General features: G+C 44.4%; 1 protein-coding gene across 1 annotated transcript in view; it reads left to right on the top strand.

Annotated features, from left to right (window-relative positions):
- cacna1hb (calcium channel, voltage-dependent, T type, alpha 1H subunit b) overlaps positions 1–12,500 on the top strand; it is a 52,145-nt gene that overhangs the window by 28,344 nt on the left and 11,301 nt on the right. Inside the window, exons 12-23 of the mRNA XM_060860265.1 lie at positions 1,724–1,879; positions 3,388–3,475; positions 3,558–3,739; positions 3,818–4,165; positions 5,338–5,438; positions 5,941–6,064; positions 7,348–7,416; positions 7,506–7,690; positions 7,872–7,998; positions 8,616–8,741; positions 9,081–9,170; positions 11,037–11,229. Coding sequence (XP_060716248.1) covers positions 1,724–1,879; positions 3,388–3,475; positions 3,558–3,739; positions 3,818–4,165; positions 5,338–5,438; positions 5,941–6,064; positions 7,348–7,416; positions 7,506–7,690; positions 7,872–7,998; positions 8,616–8,741; positions 9,081–9,170; positions 11,037–11,229 — 1,789 coding nt within the window. The remainder of the gene's footprint in view (positions 1–1,723; positions 1,880–3,387; positions 3,476–3,557; positions 3,740–3,817; positions 4,166–5,337; positions 5,439–5,940; positions 6,065–7,347; positions 7,417–7,505; positions 7,691–7,871; positions 7,999–8,615; positions 8,742–9,080; positions 9,171–11,036; positions 11,230–12,500) is intronic.

Here is a 12,500-nt window from a genome sequence, read left to right as displayed (position 1 = left end):
TAGTGGAAGTGTTGCAGTGTTCAGAGTAGAGCGCCCTCTGCAGGCTCAGAGGTGTTACATCGGCTCCAGAACTGTTCCTAAATTTGACAAATAACACTTACACAATCAAAGCCTGGGCCAGACGTCATCGACTGCCTGCAGAATTGCTCACTTGATGAGGTCACTGGGGTGACGCTCACTTAAACGCTGATATGGGTCTGTATTAACTCCAGGCTCTGAGGGACAACATGGAGGTCAGGGTTTCTGCTGCACTTTAATTTCCCTAATCTCTGTCTGTGGATTTTGTGTGTGCGTGTGTGTGTGTGTGTGTGTGTGTGTGTGTGTGTGCGGGTGTGTGTGTGTGTTAGTAAAATACACAATGTTAGCAGAACATACTGTTCTCAGCCTAAATCTGGCTGGGCAGGAAGAGAATAAATATGTAAAAGCACATATGAAAAAGATCTGAGGAGCGATCTGGCTGAGTGAGGATGAGTGAGGACGAGTAAGGATGAAGCTGAAGTTAAACAGACCAAGACAACAGACAGATGCCTCGCTTCTTCTATAAACAAATATTTCAGTGCTGTGTGCAGTAAAACAGGTTTGTGTGTGTGTGTGTGTGTGTGTATGTATGTGTGTGTGACACTGTTTATCCCTCGTTTCGTATCTCAGCATGGTTCTTGTTGTTGCACGGTGAAATGTTATTGTAGATATTTTATTTTATTCAGAATCTGTTCATCACACAGAAGTGAAAAATATTTCCGTGTTCCTGTCAGGAGTGTTGAAGACATTAGATGTGTAGATCAGTAGTCGTGATGCTTAAACATATCGATCTGCATATTTTTATAAAACTGCTTAAAGTGAAATTCAGTATCAGTGAGAATCTGGATGTCAGTGATGATCCACCCACATGTATATGGATATTTTTGCAAACTTCATGTGTTTTCTCGTCTGTCAGGTTTCTCCTCTCTGTTATTAACCATGATGCGATTCACGTTGCCTTCGTTAGGAATCTTTCTAATTAGATTTTACATCACGTATATCAGGAAAGTGTGTTCTGTGTATCTGTATATACTGTACCGTGTAGACTGTAGCTATCAAGACCAGAGGAGCGAGAGAGAGGAGCGAGTGAGAGGAGCGAGAGAGAGGAGCGAGCGAGAGGAGAGAGTGAGAGGAGCGAGCGAGAGGAGCGAGAGAGAGGAGCGAGCGAGAGGAGAGAGTGAGAGGAGCGAGCGAGAGGAGCGAGCGAGAGGAGAGAGTGAGAGGAGCGAGCGAGAGGAGCGAGAGACACTATTTACTGCGTTCATTAGCAAAAAGATAAAGAAGAGATTAAATAAAAAAGGACATAAGGGATGAGTACAGGAATGTAATTTGTGGACTGGCAGAGTAATTAGTGAAGTGAGAGATCTGAGGGAGACAGCAGCAATGATTAGAGAACACTTCCTCAACCAGAGCACCTGTTTGTCTCTCTGTCTGTCTCCCTGTCTGTCTCTGTCTGTCTCACTGTCTGTCTCTGTCTGTCTCTCTGTCTGTCTCACTGTCTGTCTCTGTCTGTCTCACTGTCTGTCTCACTGTCTGTCTCACTGTCTGTCTCCCTGTCTGTCTCACTGTCTGTCTCACTGTCTGTCTCCCTGTCTCTCCCTGTTTGTCTCCCTGTCTGTCTCTCTGTCTCTCTGTCTCTCTCTCTTACACACACACACACACACACACACACACACACCTCACATCTTGTTTATGTTATTTTCAGATATTAACTCAGGAGGACTGGAACGTGGTGCTGTATAACGGCATGGCCTCCACCTCTCCATGGGCGGCGCTTTACTTCGTTGCTCTCATGACCTTCGGCAATTACGTCCTCTTCAACCTGCTGGTGGCCATTTTGGTGGAAGGCTTCCAGGCTGAGGTAGGAGGTCAAAGGTCACAGCACTGTAAAACACACCACCACACATTAAGAGTTTATTAACAAATAAAATGCAGCCTGTTCTGGATCTAGTGATATTCTGATGCGCTGCTGAGTGAAAGGTAGAAAAGAACAGAAAGAAATGAAAGGCAAGACAGGAAGATAGAGTCAGATAGAAATAAGAGGAAAGGTCTAAATAAGGAGCGACAGAAAGATGATGTATATGATAAGAGGAAATAAATAATGAAAAGGAAAAGAGAAAAGAAACAGAAAGAGAGGAGAAGTGGACGAAGGAGAAGAGAGAAAAAAAGACGAGAAGATGAGATATGGAGATGAGGATGATGAAAAAATAAAAGGGAGGAGGGAAAGGAGAGGTGAAAGAGATAATAGGACAGGTGAGAGAGATTGGATGGATAGAAACAAGAGGAGTGAGGGATTAGTGAAGACGAGAGGACAGTAAAGGTGAAGCAGGAAGTCAACACACTTGTCCTCGTTCTTTCAAATAACTTCATTATTCCTTTATAAGAGGAGAGAGAGACACACAGGTGTGAGTGTGTATGTGTGTGTGTGAGTGTGTGTGTGGTTGTGTGTATATGTGTGTGTGTGACTGTGGTGGTGTGGGTATGTGTGTGTGGGTGTGTGTATGTGTGTGTGGGTGGGTGTGTGTGGGTGTGTGTATGTGTGTGTGTGGGTGTGTGTGGGTGTGTGTGTGGGTGTGTGTATGTGTGTGTGTGTGGGTGGGTGTGTGGGTGTGTGTGGGGGAGTGTGTATGTGTCTGAGTGTTTGTGGGTGTGTGTATGTGTGTGTGTGGTTGTGTGTGGGTGGTTGTGTGGGTGGGTGTGTGTGGGTGTGTGTGTGGGTGTGTGTATGTGTGTGTGGGTGGGTGTGTGGGTGTGTGTGGGGGTGTGGGGGTGTGTGTATGTGTCTGAGTGTTTGTGGGTGTGTGTATGTGTCTGTGTGTGTGTGTGGGTGTGTGTATGTGCCTGAGTGTGTGTGGGTGGTTGTGTGTGATGCCAGCTGCTGTTTCCAATACTGAAATCCCTTTGTACTCTTATTTCCCGTCTATTTGTCTTTTATCTTCCTTTCTTCTTTTACACACAATGCAAAAGCACACACACACACACACACACACACACACACACACACACACACACAAATGAAGTGACAAGGATACAGTTCCTCACTCAGCTTTGTTCAAGTTTTTACTCACTGATACTTACAGTGTTCCATTAATCCATGAAGCCATGAGATGAATTCCATCCTAATGAAATAATTACACACTCGTGTACGGAGCTGTGAGTCAGATACAGTACCACACGTCAGACAGGAAGGTTACTGATGTGTGTCTCTCCCAGTAAGAGCTCTTCAGTTTTATTTTATTCTGAAGTCTCTCTCTCTCTCTCTCTCTCTCTCTCTCTCTCACACGCTCTCTCTCTCTCTCTCGCTCCCTCTCTCTCTCCCTCTCACTCTCTCACTCTCTCTCACTCTCTCTCACTCTCTCTATCACTCAGGGTGATGCCAGCAGGTCAGAAAGCGATGATGATGGGTTCTCATCAGATTTTGACGATGAAGACCGGTTAAGAGAGCTGTTAAGCTCAGGTATCGCTCAGGTGTTGTTTGTACAAAGAAAGCGTTGTGTTTGTTTTGTTCGTTTTTCCGACATTCCGTTCCTTCCTCCCAGGTTCAGAGGTGAAAGTGCAGACGCTTCTTCCTATCTCTAACGGCCACTTGGAGCCCAGAGCCACCATGCCGCCGTATCAAGCCTACACTATGGCCACGCCCAGAACCGAAGTGTTTCACCTGGACAACCAATCACTGCGCAGCTCCAACGCCTCCTACGAGCACCATGACCAGAGGTCGATGGTGAGACGCACATGTACATGATATTCATCTTCATATTCAATTTCAACACTACGAATATCTGAATTTTTTTTTGTCCAGTCCAGTCTATGGGGGAGTCGCCGCTCCAGCTGGAACAGCCTCGGCCACGCCCCTAGCTTGAAGAGGCGTGGACAATCAGGAGAGCACGAGTCGCTACTATCGGGCGAAGACCGCGACAGTTTTGAAGACGACCAATCAGAGGAGGAAAGGTCCAGCAGGACGGGCAGCTTGAGTAGAGTTTCACATCTTGAGTCGTTCGATTTTCCAGAACTCCTACAAGTCCCGCCCATGCCACACCCCTACGGCGAATGCAACGGTAGATTGGACGGATCCTTCCCTTCCTCGCCGTACGCCACTCATCGAGAAACGTCACACGGACCTACCGAGCAGGATGAGGACTCTGAGGAGGTTTATACTCACGTTTATTTGTTTCTCACAGACAGGTCACGCCCACAAGACCTACTCAATCCAGGAGAGGATTGGATTCATAAACACCTCTGAAGCAGCAGATATCCAGTCAGAAATACATCTCTAATTTCTGCTGCATGACAATAGACCCTGTGTGTGTTTGGTAGACATAGTGTGAGGCCATAACTCCGTCTCTTTCCATCTGTCTCACTTTGTAATTATCTCTCTACTCCTTGGATCTCGTTGTACTCCATTTTCACCCGCTGAGATCCGTTATGTTTTACGTCCTACGTGTTGCTCAGTAGTTTGCTGTCGAAACTTTAAGACTTACTTTACAAAGAGCCCACTGCGAATCCACATCCCGTATTTATGGATCTGAATAACAAACAAGTTTTAATTTTTGTTTGATGGATTTTTTTAAGACAGAAGTTAGTTCATTCATTCATTCATTCATCTTCTACCGCTTATCCGAACTACCTCGGGTCACGGGGAGCCTGTGCCTATCTCAGGCACAGAAGTTAGTTGTTTTATAAAAATAAAAAAAATAAAAAGCAGGATTTCTTACATTTTTATTGATTTAATTTCTTTTGGGGGGGCACGGTGGCTTAGTGGTTAGCACGTTCACCTCACACCTCCAGGGTTAGAGGTTCGATTCCCACCTCCACCTTGTGTGTGTGGAGTTTGCATGTTCTCCCCGTGCCTCGGGGGTTTCCTCTGGGTACTCCGGTTTCCTCCCCTGGTCCAAAGACATGCATGGTAGGTTGATTGGCATCTCTGGAAAATTGTCCGTAGTGTGTGATTGTGTGAGTGAATGAGAGTGTGTGTGTGTGTGTGTGTGTGTGTGTGTGTGTGCCCTGTGATGGGTTGGCACTCCGTCCAGGGTGTATCCTGCCTTGATGCCCGATGATTCCTGAGATAGGCACAGGCTCCCCGTGACCCGAGGTAGTTCGGATAAGCGGTAGAGAATGAATGAATAATTTCTTTAAGACCTGAACTGTGCTAAAACTGTTCTAAAACACCACAAACAGTACATATCTGAAATAATGTGGGATTTTTCTTATTATTAAATGTTAAACTTATCCAAAGGTCAGAAGTAGGCGTAGACCTCGAAGGGTTAATATACGTTTTTTGTTTTTGTTTTTTTTTTTATAATTCTTTCTTCGTGTGTGTAGAGCTGGTGTGTGATTCTGAAAAGGATGCTGGAGCCGTACAAGCCTCAGTGGTGCAGGGATCACGAGGACTGGTCGCTGTACGTCTTCTCCCCTCAGAATAAGTAAGTAGAAATAAGTGCACAAGAAAAACACTAGGGATGAGCACAAATATGGAGATGTTATTTGGAATGAACAGATCATTTGTTGGAAAGAGACACTAATGCAGACGGGAGGATTATTTATTTTTATCTTGTTAGACGATCACAAGGCGTCTAGTCAACACCACTGGGGTGCAAACAAACGCACAAGCGAGTAGTTTTTGCTTTAATGTTGTTTTAAATTAGCTTTCTTATGAAGCTCACAGGACAAACAAAGGACTTGTTTATTAAGATTAACACACAGCATTCATTCATTCATTCATTCATTCATCCTCAGGGTCATGACTCATGACTCATTTGTTCATAATTTAGGTTAATCCCAAACACATCTCTGAACCCAGTTAAGAACAGGAGTGATGTGATGTAGATGCAGGTCTACTGAACAGCTCCAGCTGGATCCAGATCCAGATAGAGATCATGTGATCGCTTTACACATGAACCATCAGGTCTCCATCTCTGTGTGCAGGTTCCGTGTGCGCTGTCAGAAGTTCATCACTCACAGGATGTTCGATCACATTGTGTTGGTCTTCATCTTCCTCAACTGCATCACCATCGCGCTGGAGAGACCCGACATCCACCCACACAGCATGGTGAGTTCCACATCTAGTTAGAATGGGTTTCGATACGTGAGTCCAGTGAACATTTTGTCTCTATTTATAGGGTAGAGTTTGGTGTTGCAGAATGACTTGGTTGAAAACATGCAGACCTTCAGTGTGCAGTCCTTTTAGTTTGAGCCGTTTAGATGATTCCAACTCCAGTGGCCCTCTACAGTATTAGCACTGGTTGTTGAAGTTCCTAGTTTTGACCAATAAGCAATTATAAACCTATGGATCTTTAAGTCAAGAAGCTTTTATTTTCATTTTAGCTACATATCACTGATGCAGTAGTGAAATGAAACAACGTTCCTCCAGGACGCTGGAGCTAAAGTGCATAGTGTGCAACCTAATGAGATAAAAGACAATACAATACACTACAGGACAGATACAAAATAGCTCAGATCAGTGATCATTGTGCAAATAAGAGGATTTGTAAACAATAAGAGGAAGTGAATGTTCTCCCCGTGCCTCGGGGGTTTCCTCCGGGTACTCCGGTTTCCTCCCCCGGTCCAAAGACATGCATGGTAGGTTGATTGGCATCTCTGGAAAATTGTCCGTAGTGTGTGATTGTGTGAGTGAATGAGAGTCTGTGTGTGTGTGTACCCTGTGATGGGTTGGCACTCCGTCCAGGGTGTATCCTGCCTTGATGCCCGATGACGCCTGAGATAGGCACAGGCTCCCCGTGACCCGAGGTAGTTCAGATAAGCGGTAGAAGATGAATGATGAGAAGAGGAAGTGAGCACAACATATCAGTAAACACACCAAGGGTTTAAAGTGTATGGAGTAGTGAATGAGGACTTTATGGAGTTGAGGACGAACAGTTCATTCAGCTATTCTACGGAGGATTAGCTCATTAAAACAGAAGACTAAATTAAAGTCAGGTAAAGAACCAAACATCCATTTTTTCATGGACAGCATTAGAAGAGTTCCATAACAGTCTGTCAAAGTCGAGTCGCAGGATCAGGTTGGGATTTCAACTCTTACCTTCTCATCAACTAAATGACAAGAAGGAATAAATTAATTCCAAAGCCACATGGGGAGATGATGGAAAGTGGATCACTGGGGAGAAGAAGTCTGGGCTTTCATAAACAGTTTATCATTCTTCACTGCAGAAAGTGTAGCAGCCGCGTACCGTACCGACGGAACGTGCTCGTTTCTCACACTGGAGACTTCTCGTCACGGTGGTGTTATATGTGCTGCAATACAACTGTTAATGTTTAAACTTACACAATAATAAAGAAATGATTTGCTTTACTTTTTGTTGCGTTTATTTACAGGAACGCATCTTTCTTAGTGTTTCTAACTACATCTTTACTGTGATCTTTGTCACCGAGATGACCGTCAAGGTAAATGACACGTAGAATTTACATATTTAAATCAAATCATGATGATGGTGAAAGAACTAAACGGATTGCACCAACCGTTCCTGCTCTAGGTGGTGGCCATGGGGATGTACGTGGGTCCAGGCTCGTATCTGCAAAGCAGCTGGAATGTTCTAGATGGGCTGCTGGTGTTTGTGTCTATTGTGGATATCCTGGTGTCTCTGGCCTCATCAGGAGGTAACCGCATTTTGGGAATATTGCGAGTCCTGCGTCTTCTCCGAACACTCAGACCGCTCAGGTGAGTGTGAACACCTTGAGTTTCTCACCTTTTACCATCAACGCTGGGGCTGCGTTCCTGTCTCAGGTTTTTTTAGTAAAGTCTCTATGGATCTGAAACTATATTTATTGTAATTGACAGCTGTGTGTGTGTGTGTGTGTGTGTGTGTGTGTGTGTGTGTGTGTGTGTGTCTGTCTGTCAGGGTGATAAGTCGGGCTCCTGGGTTAAAGCTGGTGGTTGAAACACTAATAACTTCACTGAGGCCGATTGGGAATATTGTGCTGATCTGCTGTGCTTTTTTCATCGTGTTTGGAATACTGGGAGTCCAGGTAAAAAAAAAAAAAGAAACACACACACACACACACACACACACACACACACAAGTATCCACCATCTAATCAGATCCAATCAAAGTGACGTGACATACGGCTAAGTACGGCGACCCATACCCAGAATTCGTTCTTTGCATTTAACCCATCCAAAGTGAACACAGCAGTGAACACACACACCACACACACAGCAGTGAACACACACACACACCGTGAACACACACCCGGAGCAGTGGGCAGCCATTTATGCTGCGGCGCCTGGGGAGCAGTTGGGGGGGTTCGGTGCCTTGCTCAATGGCACCTCAGTCGTGGTATTGCTGGCCCGAGACTCGAACCCACAACCTTAGGGTTAGGAGTCAAACTCTCTAACCATTAGGCCACAACTTCCCCCAAAGGTCCTCACTTCTCTAAAAGGTCCTCGGATGGCAGGTTAAATACCTCTGCTTGTATTTACAGACAGTAAAACAAACACTTTAACACACACAGTCTTTATTATATATGTTACGTTTTCTTAAATACACTTGAAACATGTTTCTGAAAAACAGGTGTAAATGATGACAGTGTGCATTTTTTTTTCTTCTTCCTGATGTTTGATATCCATCTGTTTTCATTTCCAGCTCTTTAAGGGAAAGTTTCATCACTGTGAAGGTTTCGACACCAGAAACATCACCAACAGGTCCGAGTGTCTGCAGGCTAATTACCGCTGGGTTCGCAGGAAGTACAACTTTGACAACTTGGGCCAGGTATCACACACCTTCACAGGGAAATAATCACCAAGCATGACGCAGAATAACTGTCACCACACCGGTGTTGATTGTTTCCTTACAGCTTTTATTTCCATTTCATTTATACCACAGCAATTTGTCCAGATTTCACATTGTTTGTTACAAGTGCTTGTGTAAGTTGTTGCTATAGAAACCGTACCATAGTAGAAGTGCTTACCAATCAGAATCAAGGACTCTATAACACCTACAAATACTCAACTAGAAAATATCTTTAATAATTCATTTGTCTCAATTCGTGTTAATGAAATAATTTCAGGTTCCAGCTGCAGATACTGATGTTTATTCATTTGTGCACAGGCCTTGATGTCATTGTTTGTCCTGTCATCTAAAGACGGCTGGGTCAACATCATGTATGATGGATTAGACGCAGTGGCTGTGGACCAACAGGTGTGTGTGTGTGTGTGTGTGTGTGTGTGTGTGTGTGTGTGTGTCCTGTTTTTCACTTTGTTCTCTCCCATGTCTCGATCTCTTTCAGTAAAACACCTGATAAATGCAAAATCACACACAGACAAAATAAAAAACCTTTATAAGGGAACACGGTGTCAAAAAAATAGGTGTGTTTGTTTCTCTCACTCTGTCTGTCTGTCTGTCTGTCTCTCTCTCACTCTGTCTGTCTGTCTGTCTGTCTGTCTCTCTCTCACTCTGTCTGTCTCTCTCTCACTCTGTCTGTCTCTCTCTGTCTGTCTGTCTCTCACTCTGTCTGTCTGTCTCTGTCTGTTTCGCTCTCACTCTCTCTGTCTCTCTGTCTCTCTCTGTCTCTCTCTCTCTCTCTCTCTCTGTCTCTCTCTCTCTCTCTCTCTCTCTCTCTCTCTCTCTCTCTCTCTTTCTTCATCCTGACACTTTTGTTCTTTCTTGAGGCTTGAGGCAGTTAATTTATTGCCCATTTATTATGAAAGTTAGGCCTATTCTTTGGAATAGTGTCACTCCGTCTGATCATATCTATCAGCCTCCATCTTTCCCTCCCTTTTTTAGAGTAATAAACGAATGCATGATTAAAGGAGATGCTTCCTTTACACTCATGAGAACGCTGAGCCAAAATGCACAAATTAATAATGTGAAAAAAGCTGAGAGGAAACAGCACTCTGGGGAATCTGCTGACGGGAAAAATGCGTCTGTGGTCCTGAGATTTCAATATAAAGCATCAGAGATTAAACATGAGTGTGTTCCTGCTGCTGCTGTTGTTCCTCTTCTTACTGTTGCTTTTGTTCTTCTTCTTCTTTTTGACCTTCTTGTTGTTTTGCTTTAATTGTTTTTTTGTTGCTGTTGTTGAAGGCTGTAAGTTTTTTATTACAGTTTTTGTTTAGTTTTGTTTGATGTTTTTTATGGCATTTGACAGATGCCCTCATCCAGAACGGCTTACAAAATGTTGTTGTTGTTGTTGTTGTTGTTGTTTGTGGTGTTGAAGAGCAAGATGAACAACAACACAAACAAAAACTAAATCCTAGTTTTGTCTTAATCCTAAATCCATCAGTCCATCAGGATGAAATCAAAACATGAAATTTGTAGGAGAATGTGAGGTGGAGGAGTGTGGGGTAGGAGAATGTGGGGTAGGAGAATGTGGGGTAGGAGAATGTGGGGTAGAGGAGTGTGGGGCAGGAGAATGTGAGGTAGAGGAGTGTGGGGTAGGAGAATGTGGGGTAGGAGAATGTGGGGTAGAGTGTGGGGCAGGAGAATGTGAGGTAGAGGAGTGTGGGGTAGGAGAATGTGGGGTAGGAGAATGTGGGGTAGAGGAGTGTGGGGCAGGAGAATGTGAGGTAGAGGAGTGTGGGGTAGGAGAATGTGGGGTAGGAGGTGTGTGGGGTAGGAGAATGTGAGGTGTGTGGGGTAGAGGAGTGTAGGGTAGAGTACTACAGGGTAGGAGAGTGGGGCAGAGCAGTGTGGGGTAGAAGAATCTCTCTCTCTCTCTCTATCACTCTCTATTCAACTGTCCATTCCCTTTCTCTTCCTCTCTCTTTCACTCTCACTCACTCACTCACTCACTCACTCTCTCTCTCCCTCTCTTCTCTCTCTCTCTCCCTCTCTCTCTGTCTCTCACTCTCACTCACTCACTCTCTCTCTCACACTCTCTCACTCTCTCTCTCCCTCTCTTCTCTCTCTCTCTCCCTCTCTCACTCACTCACTCTCTCTCTCACACTCTCTCACTCTCTCTCTCCCTCTCTCTCTGTCTCTCACTCTCCCTCTCTCTCTGTCTCTCACACTCTCTCTCTCACACTCTCTCTCTCACACTCTCTCTCTCTCTCTCTCTCTCTCCAGCCCATAAGGAACCATAACCCCTGGATGTTGCTTTACTTCATTTCCTTCCTGCTGATCGTCAGCTTCTTCGTGCTGAACATGTTTGTGGGCGTCGTGGTGGAAAACTTCCACAAATGCCGTCAGGACCAGGAGGAGGAGGAGGCACGCCTCAGGGAGGAGAAGAGGCACAGACGGCTGGAGAAAAGGCGCAGAAGTGAGTGCGTGTGTGTGAGAGAGAGTGTGTGTGTGGATATTGCTAAAATAGATAAAAATTAACAGTAATAAACAGCAAGAGCTTTAGATTAGCTATAAAACACACAATTAGGCTTTTACTGGCCTCGTAAACTCCATTCATTACTTTATTTATTCAAACCGTAGAACACTCAACACTGTCAGGTTATAAAAGGTTATAAACCCAATTCCCACCACATCATACACTCCCAGATCATCACACACTCGTTACTGGGAATACTGGACTGAAGATGGAGTATTCTCTGTGGTGGACGGAACCATGTCTCCTTCATTTATTTATTTGTTTTTAACCAGAAGTGGGTGTGGCCTAAATAGTAGAGGATTTTAGGCAGCCAGACACCAAGGTTTGTGATTGTAAGTTGTCTTATTACTGTAACAGTATGTGGCAGATTTAGTCTCAGCTACCTTTACACTCAAGCCCTTTAGCACCACCAGTAGGTCAAATGTTGACAATAAGAACTTAAAGGTGGGGTCTCCATTGTTTGAAAGCCAATGTTGACATATAAAATCACCTAAACAAACACGCCCCTAACCCAAATGGGTCCCACCCCTGTATCAATAGCTCCGCCCACACATACATACGTAACCCAGGCAGCTAACAGAAAGAAACGTGTCTTTATCATAGCTGAAGGGAAGAACAATACGATTGTAGATAATCAAACAAGCAAAAATGACACACAAACATAATCATGTAAAGGACAAAGTCATATATTAGTTCTGTGTAACAAAGCAAAACCAACGTTACTCACCTATCGAGAAGGAAAAAAGCGCCTCGGCGTCTTAAGTAAAGTTGGTCACATATTCACAGATTGGAGTTTCCCGAGTCAATAACTCCTGAGCTAAACACTGTTACTACACAAAACACGGTTGTAGCTGCGTCTCTACATTACTACGATAGAAAAGAGGTGTTATTTGTGTAGTAACAGCGTTTAGCTCAGGAGTTATTGACTCAGGAAACTCCAATCTGTGAATATGTGACCAACTTCCTGCTCCTTCAGTTCTCTCCAGCGCTGGAAAGCTGATCCTATATTAACACGTCCTACTTCTTACCTTATCGTAAGTCTTTCTTCTCTTTCTTTCTTTGTTTTTATCCTCCATGTCAATGTTAAAACCGCTTTCTGATAATGTCACACATGCGCACTGAACACTCTCTCCGCCCATATTGACAAGACACGCCCCTTTCTGCTCATTGGCTACACGTTTGTTTTGATTTTTGTTAAGTTTGTCGTCCCG

The sequence above is a fragment of the Tachysurus vachellii genome, chromosome 24 (assembly GCF_030014155.1).
Source record: "Tachysurus vachellii isolate PV-2020 chromosome 24, HZAU_Pvac_v1, whole genome shotgun sequence".
Taxonomy (NCBI): domain Eukaryota; kingdom Metazoa; phylum Chordata; class Actinopteri; order Siluriformes; family Bagridae; genus Tachysurus; species Tachysurus vachellii.
Note: the sequence above shows the minus strand (reverse complement) of the source record. Positions and strands in the feature narration are given on the sequence as shown.